This window comes from Columba livia, chromosome 5, assembly GCF_036013475.1.
Source record: "Columba livia isolate bColLiv1 breed racing homer chromosome 5, bColLiv1.pat.W.v2, whole genome shotgun sequence".
Taxonomy (NCBI): Eukaryota; Metazoa; Chordata; class Aves; order Columbiformes; family Columbidae; genus Columba; species Columba livia.
The window spans coordinates 28,373,489-28,394,877 of NC_088606.1; the positions used below are offsets into that span (position 1 = coordinate 28,373,489).

The window sequence follows — 21,389 nt, forward strand, 5'->3', positions numbered from 1 at the left end:
GCGAATGTTCCTGCAGGCAGCTGAGGGACACCCCAGCCTGCCCCATCATTTCCAACACAGCTCCTCACAGATGACTTTGACACCTTTGAAATTGCCTGCAAATTTATATGGTTCTTAATGGCACTTATGTGTATGTTATGGTGGTTTGGTTTTCAGCCAAAGTACTAAGTACACTGTACTTTAGCCACGTGTTTTTCTTTACTGTGCAGCAGCTGAATAATGCCCTTTGCTTCCCTGTTGTTTAAAAAGTCTAGATTTAAAAAAAAAAGAATTTTTTATGGAGACAAGACTGAGGCACATCTTAATTATTTGTATTGTGATGCACACAACTTTATTCTTGAGACGTGCCTCTCCCCTGGGGACAGGGTTCCCCAGAGCTGCTTGGGGCATGAGGCAGCAGCAGGGAAAGTGAGAAGGACAGAGGAGTGAAAGGGATAGAGACTTGTGCACGCGTACACAGACATACATGTGCGTTTAAATGCCAGCATGTGCTGGGGGATGCAGAGGGTCTGCAGGTCTTTGCTGCCCATGCAGTGTGGCTGCCAGTACCAGCAAAGGCACCAACAGAAGAGCCCTTCGCCTTTGGTGGGTGGGAAGGTGTGGGTGGTGTAGGACCTGGGAGAACTGAAAATGGCAGTGGACCTTTATGGAGTGGTGGCTGTGCAGTGTGGGGTTGGCCACACCTGGAATAGGAGCCCAGCAGGAAAGATTTAGGTCAATTTCAAAACTGACATATTTTCTCAGCAGACATGGCTTCTTAGCTTTCTTTCAACAACCTCTCCCTTTGTCATTGGATAATTGCCTTTTGTTTCTTAGAGTGAAAGCCTGAAGTACTCCTCTTTTATTCTTTTTTCTTTTAAACATTTTCCATGTTGTCACCATTATCATCAGACCAAGCAAATGATGACAAAAGGCAGAAGCAGTGACCAGAAGCTCCTTTTATCTCAGGTTTAGTGTCTGTTAACAACAAGTCACAGCACAGGAGTTAAATTAATGCAGCTGATATTCTGAAAGGAAGCACTAGAAGGGAATTGGCAAATACGTCTGTTAGTGAAACCTGATGGGAGAAAAGGTCTCCAAAAATCTTGCTGCATAATTTCCGAAGCTCTTACAAGTGTGACTGTGCATACATTTCAATTTTATTTTTTCTCATTATAAAGATAAAGAAAATAATTGTAAAGGGGGGCATTAACCTGAATAACACCTAGCATTGTTACCCAGAGGGAAAAGATTATAATTAGGTTATCAGATCTATTTAAAGTGTGTCCTATCAGGAGCAGGAGGACTTGCCTGAAATGGCTTGTGTTTTACTCTGTTATATAGAGTAAGTTTAACTTGACCATTTATGAATAGCTAGTTCTTTTCTGATACGATGACTGCTCTTTAGAAACGATATTTATTTCTTCCACTTCTTGCTTTTACTACTCCTCCTTTAAAAAATAATTAACACTGATAAATCAAGCAGACATTTGATGTAAAAAATTCACTAGCAGACCAAGTAATTATTTTAGAAATTACTGTAGGAAAATCAGGTTTTCTTTATTTTCTGGTGAGGTTTTGCAGATGGAAGATGCCAACTCTTTCTGACATAGTTGTTTGTATATGGTTATATCTGTTGCATATCTGTCATACCTACATTTGTAAGCATAATATGTACTTCTTTTCCCTCTCTGTTAAATTCTTTCTCTTACTGAAGAGATAGAAACATAAACAGAAAATGTCATAAAACCATGTTAAAATGAAACATAAAGAAGTCACTGGACAACTGTCTGTGACTGCAACTAAAACTCTGTCCATTGACAAAGAACAGTTTTAAGCAAGGTATTTGACAACTACTTAGAACCATCTTATTTTATTGACACTTTACAAGGGCCAGAAACAAAACAAAAGAACTCAGGTATGTTTGGTTGAGTAGGGTTTGTACATTTTGGTAAGCAAAATGGTAGACCAAATATTATTGGGCTATAGTGGGGTGAGATTAAATTTGAAGGCAATTGACCCAAATCTTAATGTCCTTTAGCAACAGGCAACCCACTTGCAGCAAAGACACGGTTATTTTTGATGGGGTAGGTGACAGATGTGACAGGCAGTGTGCCACATGCCAGGATTGTCATCTTCAGAGACTCATCCCGGTCCTGCTGGACACTGGAAGCAGATGCACACAATCCATTGGGAACATGGGATGGAGGATTGGGTTTGCCACCTTTGACTTACATGGTGACTGAGTTAGGTAAGTAGTCTCCCAGGCAAGCCTCCAGAACCCAACCCACGTCTTGCCTGGCTTGGCTCACCCCCAGCGAGGCCACGTGGGCACGTAACGCGAGTGCCCACCTCCATCAGACAGAGCAGCCCTGCGCTCACATACAGCCCCATGCCTTCTTCTGCCACTGCCCATGGTTTGCTTTTTTACGGAACTGCAAGTAAGGATTAAACCTTTGTAATGACCTCTGAGGATAAGCAAAGAGAAACAGTTTCTGTCCCTGCACATTTCACTTTATTTATTTGTTTCTTTTGCAGCCATTTTTGAAGGAAGGGAAAGAATTATTGTGGGGCATTAAAGCTGAAATACCTAAACTCCCTTCTTTCTTTTGGTGTGTTAGAAAAGGCTTAAGCATTTGCATAATTGAGCTATATGGCTAATCTGCTCTCAGCCCTGAACTTTAAATTAGTTAAAAATACATTAAAAATATATTAAAAATATATTAAAGGATTATAAAATAATTGTCATATTAGAATTACAGGGAATGAAGATCAGCACAAAGAGACATTTTAGCACACGACTCATGCACACTCGGTGCACACCTGACTTCACCCCTGCGGCACTTTCCCCTGCTGCGTCCCTGCGACAGCACACAGCGGGGTGGGACGCAGTTGCACAGAGCTGCCGCTAGTTTTCAAAGGTATCTCAAGCACTTGTATTTGGAGGAAGAAATTACCAGCATTCATACATTCCTGAGCTTTCTAGTTTTTTGCTTCCCCTGAATTAATTGCTTTAGGAAAATTCCCAGCTTGGAGTCCCCTACCCAGAAATCTCTTTTTCCTTACTTTCTCCATTAGCTCTCTGTGTCATGATCTAAGAAATGTCTTCGGGGTTTGCTGCTAATTAGCTGTGGCAGTGACCTGGTTAATGGTGTCACAGGGCTGCTTCTCCAGCAACAGCTACTGGCACAAGCTGACCTTGCACTTTTACAAATGCAACGCTTCCTTGGTTTGTACAGAAAAATCCCAGGAAAACAGAAGAGCACCCGCATAGAACAAATAACTGCAATGTACTATAGCCTTTCAGTGCAGAGCCCCCAAAACCTTCCTAGGCCACACATAATGCTCCAGTAGAAATCAAGGCCTTTCTGCTCACTCACTGTCATGCTGCCATAACCGTTTTTTATCCTCCCTGTACACCTCCCTAGCACATGGGCCTGCTCATCCATGTCCAAGCCATGCATGGCTGGTGGGTGCCGGGCTTCTCTTTGAAGGAAATTTCAGCCACTGGTCTATCACAGGAAGGAGTGACCTTGTGGTGAACTCCAGGTGTATCCATTGAAGCAGGGTCAGGCTTTGAAACACACTGTGATGTGGGGACTTGCTGTTGGGGTGCTTTTGATTTCAGTGGGATTGCTCCTGGGAATAATTGCTCTACAAGGAACAGAAACATTTTGACTTCCTCCAGGACATTATGGGTTCAGTCTTTTCCTGAATAAAAAGGAAAGTCTGGGTGCAGACCCACTTCGGTGCAACTGAGGAATAGGGGATAAGGGTGCCACGGCATGACCAGGCAGTGCTTTTTCCTTCTTGCACCCTGAAGGAGTCTCACAGTTGCACAAAATCTTGCTGGCTTCAACCAGGTTCTCTGGCCAAGGAGGCGGTGGAAGGAAGGTAATTGCGCAATGAATGTGTTACTTCTCCCCACTCTCCACCCAGCCTCCAGGGCAGTGGGGCCTGGGTGTCTGCTGTCTCATATGGGTCACACATGTAACCTTTTGTTTCAGCTGTGAGAGCCTTTGATGGGTTGTAACCAGGACACAGCACCTCCCTGTGTGCAGGGACACCATGTACATCCCAGCCCAACAAGGGATGCAATGGGAGACCAGGTCTATGCAGCATGTGGGGAGACAAGGGGTACTGTATGAAAATAAAGTAGATGTAGATAAAATTATTAAACATAGGTTAAAAGCAGACAAATTAGCATGTACATAAATTAAGAGAAATGGTTCCTCTGTTTAAATTACAAATGTGTTGCAAAGGTACCAGACTGGACAGTGGAACAGGGCCTGTCTCTGTTGCCTACCTATATGACTTTCTGTGTTTTTCCTCAGAGATAATTTTGACACTAGAAAGGCTATACATAGAGCATCCAGACCAGAAAAGTACAGGAAGGAAGAGGAAACTGCTATTAAATTATATATCTGGAAAGGATCTGAGTAGAGGGAGGAAAAATGTACTTCCAACAACAGGAAGGTTTAAAAAAGCTTGTACTGAATATTACAAATTCACACAAGAAAAAGGGATTTTACTTCTCTCAGCGTGGGAAGACACAAAGGTTTTGGTACTTTATGCTTAAGTGGGGAAAAGGTTGAGACTGTTTTTGCTGTATTGTGGTTAACAAATCATGCTGTTAAAATTGTGTTAAATGGGACTCCTGCTTTTTTGCAGGAGGTCACAGATTGCAGAGCAGTTGTTTCTCATTCGTTTTGTCCAAAGGCTTATCTACTGAGAACCTGGCACTTAACCAAACAAAAAGTATTACTGAAGTTATAACAAAATACGGCAGTCTCATCCCAAATGCCAGCCTCTGTGAGTCGTGGGCTAACCAGGCACACCAGGTCCAATTTTGTGTGGGTGAACTTGGTGGGTGTCTTTAGATACCAGCACGATTTGGCTTATGGTGAGGTGTTGTGGCAATTCAGATTCCCCACATACGATGCCAGAGACAGCAAACATGCCCCAAGCGAGCAAAGTCTTTGGGCTGTCACTTGCTGGGGACTGTGAGGTGCCCTGCAGAGAGTTCCCCACTGGCCCACCCTGCCCAAATAGTCCTCCCCAGGCAGCTGCTGTTGGAAACAGGCCCTGGTGTTACCCGATGGCTTTGCACATGGGCTGTGAGAGAAAGCTGGTTCCCTGCGGTTTTCCTGGTGAATTGTGGAAAAAGGGACCTGAATTTGCATGGAAGGTGTGACAGCAGGAAGATGAAGTTGCGTTTTCCAGCCTCCAGCTTGGCGCTTCAAAACTCTCTTGCTTCCCTTTCTAGTAAACATGAAGAAAAAAAGACATGCAATATGAATTCACATGCACACAGAGCAAAGGATCATGCAATTTTTACAGTCAAATTTGAAGATGAATTACTCTTTGAGATACCGTCTGTTTAAGGATTATGTTGTTAATAACCTAAATTTGACACACATTTTTTTTGCTCTTCAGTCACTACCTGCAAAGCCTCTCTAAAAATAATCTCTTGTGAAGCTGTGTCATTAATGGCTTCCTGCGAGGTTTCTTTTGCATGTGGCAGAAAGGTAAATAAAAATGAATTAATACAGTGTTTTGGGCTTGTAGGCAAAATATGCAAATATCTTACTGACAAAGCCTTAGTAGCATTAAAGGCTTTCAGATCCTATCCTCAGAGGCTCTGCTTGTGGAATCAGAAGCCTTTAGGCAACCTTTAACTTAGTTTACGTGTAATACACACACACACAGTTACACACGCTCTCTCTTTCTCACTCCCTCTAATGTCCTCATGGACCAATTCCCTCTGGTACAGTTTTCAGCTTCACAGTTCATGAATTTTATTTTCAATCAATAAATAAACCTATTATTAAGTTTTGTATTCTCATCATATATCGTCATTTCTCATAAACCATTTCGCTGTATGGGTCAGCTTAACTGAGCATGTGCCTCTTACCTTTATTTCTCAGCAGAGGGCTGTCAGGTACACAGATGGAATGTGCATGAAGATCTTATCAGATTTCACTTCTAACTAATATTTATGAATAAGCCTGTTTAAAAATTCTATTATTATTGGTTTTGTTGTTGTTATTATTATTTTTATTAAACTGTATTGAGATAGTGATCAGCATTTGGTACTCTTTGAGCCCTAGTCTGTAACATCTCACAGTATGGAGCAGAGGATTGCCTTGTGGGCCCCAAAACCCCCCTATATCATCAAAGAAGATGTTATTTCTGACTTATCGCAGCATTTTTCAGCCATTTTAGACAACTAAAGGAAAGCTTCTGGCATGCCCCTCACAAGGCTGTGAAGTTCCCACTGTAGCAAATTATAATGGGAATAATTTTAAGAGCCAGTGGCCCACCATGATGAAGCCCTCTTAATTGCTCATGCAGATTTCTTTAGGCAGTATTAGTTTGGGTGTGGTATGAAAAGGCAGACTATCTTTGTGGTGATCAAGTCCTTGGACAGTTACTGATTTGTGCCTTGAATTTTATCTGTCAGCTCAGAACAGAGTATTAAATGCTGGTGTCATATGCAGTTATCAAATGATAGTATTACAAGGTCAACAGACAAATAATATTCCAAAATGAAGCCTCCAAATTGCTCACTTTGCTAACCTCTGACAGTGTGTAGTCTTGTACACAAATGAAAAAATGAGTCTATCAATGACCAAAAAGGGTAGAAGCAAGCAGAGGGTCAGGGAAATTGGGCGTGAATGTTCCCAGTTAAGCACACTTTCATAAGCACTGGAAAATCCAGGAGTACTCTGAGTTTATCTTGATAACAACTCAACTATTCAGTCATCTCCAGTCCTATCTTTACTATGGCATTGTAGATGTGATACTGCTGCTACCACTACTACAACAATACAGCACCACTACTACTGATGCTAAGGCGACTACTTTTGCTAATAGTAATGGTGTCATTACTAAGTACTGCTATTAAGTACTATCTCTACACATTTCTAGTTTGTTAGAAGTGGCTGTTTTCTTAGATCCATTTACGTATCACTCTCTCAGTTTTTTCTTCTTTTGGACCTGGCCAAAATAGCAGGCGAGAAGATTTTAAGCTGAAGCAAGAATCTCTCAAAAGGAGGCGTTTGGGATTTCCCACATTTAAGGGAGACATGTGGACTTCAGGGAGATATCATTCCATCTGCAGCAGTGGCTCAGTTGCACAGAGTCTCTATGAGGACAGAAGGTGTACATTCATGGTCTAAGTAAGGGTCTAGGATGTTGTAGTGACTTAATTTAGTTTGGAAAAAAACCCCTCTTGTCTATATCAGAAGGTGAATTTAAGTACGGGGAATAAACGCATAGCTAGATGACAAAGTCTGTGTCTCATTGCAGCACCGTAAAGCTGAAGGGACACACATTTGAGATAGTGCACAATGCAGCACCATGCCATTAGAGCAGTGGGAGAGTTTTTGAGCTTTTTATTTTTTTTCTTGAGTCTGGTATTCAGCCACTGGTGACATTAATACTTGTGAGGTTTGGGAAAATTGTTTTAATGGTGTGATTTCTGGTCATATGAATTTTAATGTCTTAAGCAACTTGATTTTAGTTTGGATGGCCCCAAGTGTCTGTAGAATTCTTGTGCTGTGCCTGTGCCCACCACCCAGTATATCTCTGACACCACCAGGCAGGAATGACGTGTAGGAGGGACGATGTGCAGAGTGTGATGGGTGACAGTCACGCAGGCCTGCACTGGGGTCCCATGTCCTGTCCTGCCTTGCTGTGACTCTGCTGTATGGTGCTCGAGCTGACTGGCTGGTGTGACTCCCTGTTCACAGTGTGGAGCCAGTTCAGTTTCGATGTATGCAGTTGTTCGATTTGTGAACCAAAGAAGCAGAGAAGGCAGATGCCCCGCAGACAGTGCTGAAGTTAAAGGATTCCAAACGTCAGTTCCCAGCCTCTTCTCCCACGGATGCTTTCTCTGAAGTGGACTACTGATTCCTGTTGGTATGGTTCACCTGCTACAGGAGAACATGGAGCCAACATAATAATGAAAGCTACTTACAATCCTTCACAAAACTTCACTGTTTGCTCACAAAAATATGCTGGAAAGCATAGGCAGAAATTATGATCATGACAAATAATTTTGCTGCTGGTTTTGTTTCTCATTTTTAGTTCTCATTATTCCTAATTTGTCTAATCCTTAACTCTACAAATTGCACACTTAAAGAGCAGGTTTCTTACTGGTGTCAGTAAGGTCACTGTTTCAACATGGTTAGAAGGGATGGTTACCGTCATCTGATCTGTCATACATGGTCATTTTTGTTCACAAAAATGTAACTTGCTGACTGGTGGAACTACCTGTCCAACAGCTAATTCCTTAAAGATGTTTGGTAACTTGGATTGTATGTATATCTTTATATGATGGCCTTGATATTAAACCCCATTTGTTTGGCTGTGGGACTCTATATAGGTGTGATGTATCTTTATGCCAATGACAAGACTGCATGTTTTAGCTGCAGATACTAGCAATGTGATAAGTCTAGCAACTTGATTTTTTTTTTCTTTTCTGATTTTTTTAAATTTGCCTAAGAAATACATGATGGTTTTAATTCCTCTTTGGAAGTCTTTCATCATAAAGTATGTGAGCAATCTTTTCTTCCAAATAGGGAAGACATGCTCCAACTATTTCTTTATACCCGTGTAGCCCTTATCTTTAAGTTACGCTTCTCTGTATTGACCTACTGTTTTTGCAAGTGATTTTTCTGAGCATGTCTGTGCTGGCTGTTACAGGGTCAAGGCCTTGAAAGCAAGCCAAACTGACTGGGGGCCTTTATCCTTTGTTTCAGTGGATGTTTGCCAGAACATTGAGGTCCTGCAGCAGCACTGACTGTGCTGAACTCCGCCAGAACAACATCTCTCCCACCATACATGGACGACTGCATTTCTAGTTTGAAGACGCAAGGGAACCACACGTGTATATATAGAATATAAGCAGTAAGCTTCCGCAGAGTGTAGATTAGAAGGCCCCTTGTATGCATTGTGGGTGTGCTATGAGGAAGGAGGCCAAAGGTTAGTTTCCCAAGGGATGTCTTTTACCTCCTCTGGATCTCAATGTGCTTGATGCATATGTTGTCAAATAAACTCAAGACAGACTGTAGGGATCAATATGTTTGGTTTGTTTTCTTTTTTTTTTTTTTCCCCACTCAGAGAGACCTCAATTATGCTTAGAGCATTGAGGGAGATATTTCCAGTCACAGAGGTAGAAAAGCTAGCAAAATATACCTAATTTATACCTAAACTGCTGTCAGGATTCAATGCTGAGAGCCTCTTTCCTCACCCTGCTTCTGCAGGCTGCCATTTTCATACCCCAGCAAGGGGATATGCACGATTCAGTCAGCTTCAGCTCACAGTCCCTGAGCCCACCCCTCGCTGTCGTTAATCTCCATGGAAAAAGTTGCTTCTCTGGCATCAGTCAGTAGTGACATACTCAGAGCAGGCACGTGCTTCAGGGGAAAAAAGATCCCAAATATCTTAATGGGATACTGGGAAAATTGTTGCAGTTGATGAAGCACCCATGCATTCCAGCACCTTGACCAAGGTGGAAGACTCTCTTGGTATCCTTAGGCTCTACAGAGGGACCCAGGTTCTACAGGGGGATCTGGACTGGCTGGACTGATGGGCTGAGGTCAATTGTAGGAGGTTCAACAAGGCCAAGTGCCAGGTCCTGTACTCGGGTCACAGCAACCCCAAGCAGTGCTGCAGCCTCGGGGAAGAGTGCATGAAAAGCTGCCTGGTGGAAAAGGATCTGGAGGAGTTGACTGACAGCCAGCTGAACATGAGCCAGCAGTGTGCCCAGGTGGCCAAAAAGGCCAACAGCATCCTGGCACGCATCAAGAATAGTGTTGCCAGCAGTACTAGGGAAGTGATTGCCCCATTATGGTCTGCACTTGTGAGGCCTCACCTTGAATACTGTATTCAGTTTTGGGCCTCTCACTACAAGAAGGACACTGAGGTGCTAGAGTTCAGAGATAGGCAATGAAACCGGTGAAGGGTCTAGAGAACAAGTCTTATGAGGAGCAGCTGCGGGAGCTGGGGCTGTTTAGCTTGGAGAGAAGGAGGCTAAGGGGAGACCATATTCGCTGTCTACAACTGCCTGAAAGGAGGTTGTAGCATGGAGTGTGTTGGTCTCTTATCCCAAGTAGTAAGTGATAGGTTGAGAAGAAATGGCCTCAAGTTACACCAGCAAAGGTTCACATTGGGTATTAGGAAAAAATTCTTCACGGAAAGGGTTGTGAAGCAGTGGGACAGGCTGCCCAGGGAAGTGGCAGAGTCACCATCCCTGGAGGTGTTTAAAAGGCAGATAGACAAAGTTCTTAGGGACACGGTTTAGTGCTAGAGGTAAGTTATGGTTGGACTTCATGATTCTGAGGGTCTCTTCCAACCTAAATGATTCTATGATTCCATAATTTGGCTGTGCTTGTACAAGAAGCAAATGCCCATGCTGCCTTTTGACATGCACCTGAGGCAATGCAGATACAGCTTTTATTGGAAGCTGCGGGACAACCTTCTGCTGAAAAATGAGGTTTTTGCAATGTCCTTGTGATTTTGACTTAACCATAGATGAATAAAAGCAGAAGCCAGTTCTCTCTTTATCCTCAGTGATCACATTCACTTCTGCAATAGAATCACACCAGGCAAATGCAGGTAAAATCTTTTGTTATCTCCGGAGAAGTTCTGGTTGCAACCCTGGGGAGGGGTCTGGCCACCATCAGATCTAGTACTGTTAACCTGAGTGTATCATCTCTCATCTCCACACGAAGCAACCTTAGGTTGCATTAATATAGCAGGCCCCCTTTGAGTCTGTCCTGATTTAATATCAATCTAATATAGCCTGGCTAGAGATAGTCAGCATGGATTTACAAAAGGGAGGCCATGCTTAACAATCTTGATTAATTTCTCTGAGGAAGTGACAATGAGAGTGGACAGGGGTGAAGAAGGAGACATAATTTACTTGGACTTGAAAAGTCTCTCAATACAGTGCCACATAACAGATTAATTTATAAGGTTAGCAAGTGTGGGACTGATGGTAGAATACTTGATTGGATATAAAATTGGCTTGGTAACAGGGGCCAGGGAGTGGCAGTAATGGTTATAGATCACACTGGGGAAGTGCAATGCATCTAGGGGTGTGTGTTTGAAGACACCATGAAGCTGAAAAGGATGGGCAAAGCCAAAACCAAAGGTGGTGGGAAAATGAGGAGAAATTATGGCACACAGAAAAGATGAAGGCTACAGCCTCGTGGGAAGCAAATGATCATGTCAGCATGAGATTAGAAATTTCAGATAGTGCTCAGTGAAGAAAATTATCAAGGAACTGAAGGGGGTCAAGACAGGCCCATCAGCTGCAAGTCTTGTAGCAGAGGTGAAAGTACACAGAATAGCAAGGACCTTTCATTTTAATTGGGAAAGAGGACAAAAATCAGAGCTTGTTCAGAGTGCCACTGAGCAGTAAGCAGGAGGCATGTTCTCAGAAACTGATCTTGCCCTGCAAAATCTAAGATCTGTGGGTCCTTGCCGTGGGGATGAATCACAGCACTTAGGGTGGGTTTTCAGCTCAAAGTAAACCTTTGGAGAATCCTAGCTCTTTCCGTTTGCTATAGTCTAAGGAGACTGGATTTCCTGAGCTGAAATCAGCTTTTGTCACTGCCCTTCAACATGTTGTTTTACATGCTGTAGTAGATCAGAGAACTGGCTAAAAGAAAGAAATGAACTTTTAACTGAGGTGCAGGAGAGACCGCAAAGGATGCTAAGAGGCCGCAGAGATTCACAGTACTGAACAGAACCTGGAAACTGGTTTCTGTGAATATTTACCTCCTTACAGTATGCTGAACTTTCTCATCTCTTGGATGATATTACAAGAGGGTCTGGGAAAGCTGTACTGGTGATATTGGTGCTGCCATCAGGTAGAACTGCTGGTAGTTCAACAAAATACAAGCTTCAATGTCCAGCAGTTTCCAACTCAGAATCCTTTGCTTTGCTAGTAAAGACCAAAGCAGCCAAGCCCACTCCCACAGAGCACATGTGAGAAGTCAAAGTCTTCCCAGTCCTACCCGTTGCCTCTGTCTCACTTCCTGCCTGTTTTAAAGGAAGGAATCTCTGGAAGGATCGGATCATGCAATTCAGGAAGACTGGAAAAGACTTTTTAATTAAACAAAAAATAATTGCTCTCTTCACATGTGAGTGGTAGAGGATTAGAAAGGAAATGATGCACTGTACCAATTAGGCAGACTCGTTTGTCGGCAGTTCGTGCTATAGGCTCTGCTTTGTTATTTACTTATGAGTATTGGCTCAAAACTTTGGTCCTGTTCCTGAAGCCATTAAAGTCATTAGTCAAGCTCTCATTGATTTGAGCAGGACCAAGGCTTGACCCTTTGTGGCTATTCAGAGGACATAGATAAACTTTTAAATCAATCAAGGGTGTAGACTCATTCTGCTGGGGTCATACAGTTAATACATCCTGTTCCTGTCATTTCCGCTATAAATCTGTGAATGCTTTTAAAACAAGAGGAAAACCTGATTCCCTTCCTTTTGCAAGAAAATATTATGTTCCCTTTTATTACAAACAAGACGGGGTCCTTTGTCTCAGGAAAACTTGTAATGGGAAAGGCAATCTCAATACTTTCCATATCTCTAGAGTCAGTGAAAGGTAAAGACAAAGTACTGGGCTAATTCCTTTATCTGGAAAGCAATGCAAACCTTCTCCCAAGGACTTTCCATAAACCTTATTGGGTCCTGATGATCTTTTTGCCTGGGCATTATGTCAGTACTCATTGTACTGTTGGTGTCTATTAAAAGATCCCTCCTTTTCTGCGTTGCATCTAGTCCACACAATTCCTACAAGATGGGAAAGATTTCTAACTTCCTACAAATGTAATCAAACTCATATGTATTGACTTCATTTGAGTTGCTTTGGACTTGAGTTATTAAGCTTTCTGGCTTCACTTCTAGTATGGGGTACTTCTAGCAATGTGGTTATTTATGTGAAAGAATTCTGAACCACTCTGGGCTATTGTTTTGCTCAAAGACCCACCTCATGGTGATTATGGAAATAAAACCTGCTTTTCCACTCTTTCCTGCTGAATTTAGGATTCTGAACAAAACTGTGGTGGAGAATATGCATTCTGATTCAGGTCAATTAAAAGCAGAACTTGGCATCTTTGGCTTATCTGGAGTCCTGTTGCTTTCAGAGAGATCCTGTTTGATTTGGTGGAAAAGTGTTGATGTGATTGGATATGTTTTATGAAAACAGCTTCCAGTACTCACTTGTTCTGATGAAAAGATGAGTAAATAGGTGGAAAAGGGGAAGAAAGGACCTTTATTATGCATAGGTACACAGGTGCTACCCTGACCAGTCTGAAAGCCCAGCTGGCTTTCAGAGGTGGCAAGTCAGTGTGTCTGTGTGCATGAATGTGCATGTTTTATAAATGGTTTGATCTTACCTGAGCATCTGTGGCTCTGGTGACGTCCCATTTGTTTACATTTCTGTAGGCTCCTCAGTAAACTCGCTGGATAGATGACAGTTCATTAAATTAGTTAACAATGTGCATCCAGCATTCCCGCCCTCCTTCCCCAGCCTTAAAACTAAAATAAAGAAATTACAATGGCAAGAGGAAAAATACTATGTAAATAGCTCTGAAAGCACTGACACATTTAAACTAATGCAGTTCCTAGAATCACAACAATAAATGTGGTGTCACGGTTACCCCAGTGATGTGACCACCTTGCAATAGCACCCGTGCATGCTGTCAGAGTCGTGACACTTCAAAAGAACCCTTTCCCCCTTGCAGCTCTTCAGGTGGCTTTTAGATACCTACACATGTCACCTTGCAAAACGAGTGGTTCAGGAACAAACTTTCCAGAGATGGGAGTTACTGATATCAGTTGTTTTAGGAAATATTCTTTGATGAAGTCACTTGACAAAGTTTTCCCAACTTTCTGCACAGCAAACAGGTTTTCATCAAAATATTATGAAAATAGCAATTAGACCAACTCCAAAGAACCATTTTCAAATGATTCGGCCCTTTCAATCACTTGTTTTTGTTTCTTAGAAATTGCTACAAATAATAATTTGCAAAATCCATTACCCAGAGCTAAACCAATGCAACAGCATCACTATAAAACAAAACAAAACAAAAACCAAACCATAAAACCTAATTCTGTCATTTTCTTTAATGCCCAGACTTTCTTGTTCAACTGGGAGTCTTAGAGCAGTCTATTCATTTTCACCATCAACTCTGTGCTCTGATGCAATATATAGGCAGTATGACTGAAGTTTAAAAAGCTTTTATAACCACTCAGAAATGCCCCCCTCAAGTCCCTTCTTGGAATTAGTGGCTTTAGTTAACATTGGTTAACACTTATTTGGAACAGGCATGTTATTCTTCCATTAAGCTTTATTCTGGTCATTCTTCCAACCTCCATTTAAATTCCGTTTTCCTCTTGGTTGGCATCCGTACCCTTAGCTACCTCATAAACAAGCTGCATTGCCAACTGGAACATGCAAGCAGAGCTGAAAGCAGCCTCGTCAACCTCTGCTCCTTTCTACCCCCTGCAAGCTGGAGACATATCAAACTCAGTGCTTGGAGCCTGGGAAGTGGGAATCTTGAACTGCTCTGAAGGTCCAAGAGCCAGACTTCAGGCTATTAAGCCATTGGCTCGGCTCACACAGCTATAACTGTGCATAGTTGTTTTTTTTCTTTTTTTCAATCAGCTCTGCAAGTCAGATTCACATATTTTTACTTCAGCTGAGTGTATCTTTTTGCTGTAAAAAGATGTGCTGAAAACTGTGCAACTGATTAGACAGTTTTACTCAGCATTAATAAGGCAACAAAACTCTCATCTAGAATGACTAGCCAAATAGTTTTAATTTCTAGGTGGACATACAGAGGAGAAAAGATTTGGGCACGCAAAGTTGCTTGCAGATTTTGGCTATGGGCAGTCCTGTCTTGATTTCATGTGTCCCAAATTTGTGTTCTTAGAGGCTGTATACTCAGCAACAGCAACATACAATATGGAATCAGGTAATCTTTGTCGTGGGTGGGGAAGACAGCACAAAGGAAGCCAAAGAATGAAGGCGAAAAGCAGAGAGGGTGTGAGTGGGGGGTGAGAAGGCTCCTGCTGCCCTCCCCAGCCACGAGCCAGCCCCTCGCACCTGCAGCAGCCACCGCCGGAGCCGGCAGACAGCGATGGGCACCTGGGCACTTGGCACCTTCTCCCTGCTTTTACACAGCAGAGACTAAATACAATCTCTCTGGGTCTTTTTTTTTTTTTTCAGAATGTACGCAGGTGTCATCACTGATGGCTGTTCCCTTTTTAGGGTCAACCACTGTGTGTGGATGTCTGCTTAATCAAAACTCCATTTGACTTTGTTTTCCCTTCATGTGGGAGTTCAAGGCTTTTTGCCTTGTCTTTAGTACACTGGTAAATGTTTCTGTCCTCAGTTTGTAAGGCAGGGAGTCTAGCCACACGACACCAACAACTTACGCGTTGCCAGTCTGGGGAAAGAAAGTACACATTTAAAAGCATCAGCAGCCTAGGTAGGATATAACGACATTGAAGAGTTTCACTGTAACATTGTATAGTACCAAAATGAAAATATAAAGTGCATTTTAAATGATTAATGTACAAAAGCTGACCTGTTCCGGTGTGCATTAATCAAGAAAAAATGCACACTTTCTATAGTGGTTAATGTTGCAGGTCCATTATTCAGCTTTGATAATGTGCATAAAAATGCTCAATATGACAATGAGTTGGGGTAGCTGAGAATTCAGGATGGTGGCAAGTTTGTTGTAGTATTTGGATTAGCATTCTTAACCTACATCTTGAGAGCTTCTTTTCTTCATTTCCCAAGAGTTAATTAAATCTATCTTTATCTTCTTTGATTTTTTTTTGTTATTTTTTTAAACAAAACAATTAAAAAATACCTGCTCAAACAAATACTACCAGCATTCATTAGTCAGGATGGTTATATGTAAAAGAAATGATGCCAGATAGTAACAAATCCAAGAGAAGTTTATTATGAAAATGGCACCTGCGGGATGAAAAAAAATTAAGTTACATAAAGACAACCATGTATGACATGTATGAGAATCTACAAAAGTATAAAAAGAACCCTGTTGTAAATGAAGTATGTACATTTCTGATTTGCAGCATTATCAATGATCAATGAAAAAAATGTTTCAAATAAGCCAGGCACTCAAGAAGTTAGATTCGGTTAGCTTAACACAAAATAAATGTACCATAGCTGTCACTTTTTAACATTTTAATTTTTTTTTATATTGTAGAGTTGGTAACACTGCTAAGATTTATACGAACAGAATCCCTTTCCCCATTATTCAGCTACTTGGCACCAGTCTCCTCATAAAAGATTTCATATATTTGTACAAGAAATAGTTAAAAACACAGACACAGTCTTCACAGGTAATGAAGTTTTTTTTTCATTTTGTAATTTTAAACACTATGGATTTAGACAGCAGCTGTGATTATCTGTTAGTTTAAATCACCAGAAATCATTTTGACACAACACAGAAACATTTATAAAAAAAACCAAAACAACAACAGCTGTCTAGCTGTTCTTTGTAGCTGATAGGTGCACTCCTTTGATTGTTCCATAGCTAGAGCAGAGCTTCCAAAATTAAACTTTGAATTTCTTAATCAGCTTTCTCACCTTTTTTTAGACCTCCTTAAATCCTTCCAATGGAACCTTTAAAAGCTCATTAATTAAATTTGTGGCATCCAACTCCTTTTTCGCCATTACTTCACTGTGGCTTGGACCTGCTTCTCAAATTCAAAGCTACTAAAGGAATTGACGCAGTGAGTGATCAAAAATTCAAAGGACAGCTGAGTTCTTACATTAGCATTGCACACGTAAGCAAAGAGATATGACAATTCTAAGCTCAGTTTCCTTTTTCAACAATGCTGGTCAACCTTTGAAAGTGTTCCCGATCTCACTGGTATTTACTCTGCATATTACTCCGCCAACCTACCTGGGAGAAAACCAAAGAAATGCACCCTCCGCTTACAGTTCGAGCACAAGGGACTCTGGGAATGTTAACAACTGAGGCGATATGGCATCAATTTGCTTAATATATCTGAGCATTACTCTGTAGTGCATTGTGGGGTACACTGGAAGAGTACGTCATACCCAGAATTCCTCTGTGGGAAAAATGGCTCCATTAACCTTGAGCTAGTTAAGAGTCTTTTATCTCTGAGAGTGAAGAAGAGAGAACGAGAGAGCGAGAGAAAGAAGGGGGGGAGGAAGGGGAAGAGAGAGGTTTGAGAATACACAACAGCAAAGCAACAGCAGAAATTAAAAGGTTTACAGACAGTGGAAGCAGCATAAGGTGACATTACAGAGGAAGGCCACCACACAAAAACCACTAACCCCCAAGAATCACTGGTTCACTAGGACTGCAGGAATGGGACTTTACCACTCCGGACTAGAGATAAAGCACAGAGAAGACAAAGGACAAAACAACTACATTAGCTTAGTATATACTGCATATAGTAACACACATTGAAACTGCAATGGGACTGACAGCCAAGGACACTTACACATTGTACACATTACAGTTCTCACATCTGTTATTAGATGCCTTAACAAACAGCTGCCAAAGATGGAGTGGAAGAAGAATTTATATTTGACAGTCATTTGGAGTGTTTGACACTACACTGTGATTTCTGGCAACAAAGACAAAATAGGAGATTTCTTTTCTTTTACTTAATGTGCAGTTTTCAGTTGTAGTTATCTATTTCAAGCTTATTAACCCATTCTTTAGTTTTAAAACATATTGGTTTAAACACTAGAAATAAGGAAAAAAAACCCCAGAAGTACCCAAATCAAAGAACAAAAAGAAATTTACAACCTTCCTTCTATAATATTAAATGAAACCCAAAACAAAACATGTTAAATAGTTCTTCTGTTTTTTTCTTTTTTCTTTTTTTTTTCTCCGAAGTGTTATTTGATGTTGTAAAATTAGCCTCAGTTACACTGAGAAAAGAATAAAGCAAAACAATATGCACCTAAGAAACTGCTCCTCGCGTCAATTAAATTGAGTTTTTGTTTTTAAGCGCTTTTGAAAACGGCTTCCTGACCCATTTAAATTTGATATGAGGCCATGCTTGTTAGTTTGGAGGTAAAAAATTTTAAGTCCTGCAGCAAATGTTAATGAGGGCTTTTGTCTTAACTAACCAAGGAGACTGCAGCACCCAACTATAAACCAGTACGGAACACATTCTTTCCAAAAAACCCAGCCCACAAGCTGCATATTGTATGAAGACATTACAGATTAATAAATGATAGCACCATGGTTTTAGAAATTAAGTTAAAGTTTCAGTAATTAACATTTAGTCCAACTTTTTAACATTCTAGTCACAGGCCAGAAATTAACTTTTTAAGAACCCAAATTATTTTATGTGCAAGTAAGAAAATCTTAACCATAAAAAGAGAATTAAACTCTGCATAAAATTCTAAAATACTATCCCCTATTTTTAAAGGAATTAGGAACAAAAACCCCTTTTCATTTGACTTAGTCAAACAGGGCACATTGTTTATGCTTGTCTTTTTTAATCTTGATCATATCAAGATCATTTTGAAGTAAAACCAATGGTTGTCACTTTAAAATCTCTTTACCACAACACTGAGTATTCTATGGCAGAGGCATACACTTATTAAAGGCATCTTAATAAAGATGCAAAGGAAAAAACACACATCTCGGAAGAAGACAAAATGGCAGGCAACTGGTACTTCAACTCTCTGAAGGCAAAAATAAAAAAATATCTTTACATTAAAGAATAAGTCAAGTTAAAGAGAAAGGGAATGAAATGGGGACCATCATATTGAGAGAATAAGCTGACCTGCTCAAATTCAAAGTGCTAGAATTAAAGGTCTAAATTAAAACATAGTCTATGCCTCAGAGTATAACACTGAACACAGTATGTGGTCATATTTCAATCCTCTTTCCGTTCCAGAGTCTGTGTAGTGTGAATGCCATTGCTGTACACAGGAAATGGAAGAGTGGAAAAAAGTCCCTCGGCAGTTGTGAACACATTCCCTGCAGGCATTTGGGTCAGGCTGGCCCCGCTCACAGCACTTCCAAATGGTCCCGACATATTGAGGCGGTGAACGTGGTGGTAGAGCATTTCCATCGGCGTTTTAGGATCCAGCCCGAAGCTGGGGCTGTTAACATCAACAAAGTTAACAGCGTGGGTGTTGGGGAGGAGGTTGCCCTGCATGGCTAAAGTAACTTCAGCTGGAGCATACCGAATAGTGCCAGTGGTGTAGACCCTCTGAGCAGCAGTGCTGGTCGCAGCAAGGGTTCCCGTTACCCTGTGAACCAAAGGAAGCACCACATTGCCTGCTTGTAACCTCTGAAGGGCTTCCAGGTCCCCAGTGTACAACAAGGAGTTGGAAGTTGTGGGACCTCCAGGGTGTTTGTCCCGTGGAGATGCTGAAAGTGGGGGTGACAAAGGGTCAGAGGACACAGGAGCCAAGGCCGAGTTGGATGAGGTGCTGAACTGAGTTTTACGGCTGGCAGTATTTTCAGTCCCTGGCGGGGTGAGAACGGAGTCTGGAATGGAGACATGTAAACTACTGCTGGCTTGGGGGGAAGGGAAGTGCTCAGAGCTGGGGGGCTTGGTCATACTGTAGGGTGATTCATTCCTTGAGATTTCCCTGTTGGGTGGATAATTCCAAATACTGCTATCATTATCAAAATTGATAGGTTCTGAGATTTCTGTTTTAATTTTGAGCACTGAGGCACTGTTTGGCGACGAGAGCAGCTGGGGCTGGTCCACCAAAGCGGAGTCAAGTCCATTTGGACTCGAGGTGCTTGACAGCCTTCTCCGGGTCATGCTGCCTCCCTTTTGCTTTTTTCTCCTCTTCTTCCTCTTTTGATGTTTGCTGGAAGACTGGGCATTTACTTCCCCTGCACTGTCTGAGTCCTTGGCACTGTCCGAGGTCAATGATTCACAGTTCTGCAACCGCAAGTCTGACTCACTCTCAACATAGCGCTCCACCTTGATCTGCATAGAGCCAAGAGTGCCAAAACTGTCCTCAGGGGCCTTTTGATTCTCGAAGTCAGAGTTTTCAAAGCTGTCATCGCTGTCCCTGCTGTCCTGGTTGCTGGAGCTGTTCCCATCATCATTACAGTTCATTTCGTTATCCGACTGATTTCCTGACTTTTTCCTGTCGGATTCAGGGTCTTCACTGTTTTCTGATTGGTTTCCTTTCTCATCTGACTTTGAGTTCTCATTGTCCTCTGGAGCAAATGGAAAGTGAAAAAAAAAAACAACAAAAACAAACCAAAATCAAACATCAGCAACAGGAACATAATATTATCACCCAAGTCTAGATTTCTAGCTACCAACGATATTTGATTGCTGTAACTTTTTTTGGCAAAAGGTGCTCTCTTCTGTAGAGCCACAATTTTTTGCAAAGCTGTGTTGGGATAGTTTCAATCACCATGCATCTCTCTGACTCAGGACTGTTGGTGCACTAAAAGCCTATCCTACATGGCCTGCACCTTGACTGAGGGGGGGCTCTTCATCTGCTTGCTGGACAAAAATAATTTTGACAGCTGTGAGCGGAACAGTGTTGTAGCTGTGTCATCCAAAGAGGAGTCAGTGAACAATCCCATTATGACCGTTATGCTCTGGTCATTGTTCTTTCACATCCAGGTTATCTTACAGTGGGCAGGGATCCAGGGGTAGCACTATGTACTAATGAAGATTCTGGTCCTCTTATCTCATTTTCCTCTCACCATTGCTGCTTTCAAAGTGGCACAGTGACTCTGACTTCAGTGGAATTACTGCTCATTTCCTCCCGTGTTAGAGGAGAAGCAGGTCATACATGTATAAATCAGAATGAATAAACCAGTTATAACAATTTTATTATGTTGCTAGACTGTCTTCTCATGTGCCCCTGAAGGGCAACAAAGAATTAAAAAAAAAAAAAAAAACAGGCAATGAATTAAACTCTTGATTGATCCAAATCATCTAAGTGCCATTGAAAACAGCCCAGCTACAGCACTGAGAAGCTGTCACTCTTCTCCCCTGAATTCATTTAGTTGTGTTTTAGATTTTTACCTAATTCTAATACAGATGAGATAAACACTCAAGCCCACTGGACTCAGACAGCCAAAGCAGCTTTGAGAATGAATACTCTCCATTATCACACTATGTTTGAAAGAGTCATGAAAGGCTTCAGGAGACCCTGTCTTTTACAGACCAGCCAGAAATCTTTTGTTGGGAAATAAAAGATGTTTTTTCACTCATCAGAGCCAAGTACTACCCTTTTCAATATACTCATTTTAAGGGGAGAGGGGAAGGGCCAGTTTTCCTCTAAAGATTGGTTGCTCCTGGAGCCATGTCAATACCAGTTTCCCAGAAGTGCTGGAGAAGGTGGGCTTGACAGGGAAGCTGCCTGAGGATTC

At 41.7% G+C, this 21,389-nt stretch overlaps 1 protein-coding gene across 4 annotated transcripts in view; it reads right to left on the reverse strand.

The window, feature by feature from the left end:
- Positions 1 to 15,951: 15,951 nt before the first annotated feature.
- NPAS3 (neuronal PAS domain protein 3) overlaps positions 15,952 to 21,389 on the reverse strand; it is a 615,994-nt gene continuing 610,556 nt past the window's right edge. For all 4 annotated transcript variants that reach the window (XM_065064080.1, XM_065064081.1, XM_065064082.1 and 1 more), the window contains one exon: positions 15,952 to 20,216. In XM_065064080.1, the coding sequence (XP_064920152.1) occupies positions 18,907 to 20,216 (1,310 nt within the window). In that variant the 3' untranslated portion in view covers positions 15,952 to 18,906. The remainder of the gene's footprint in view (positions 20,217 to 21,389) is intronic.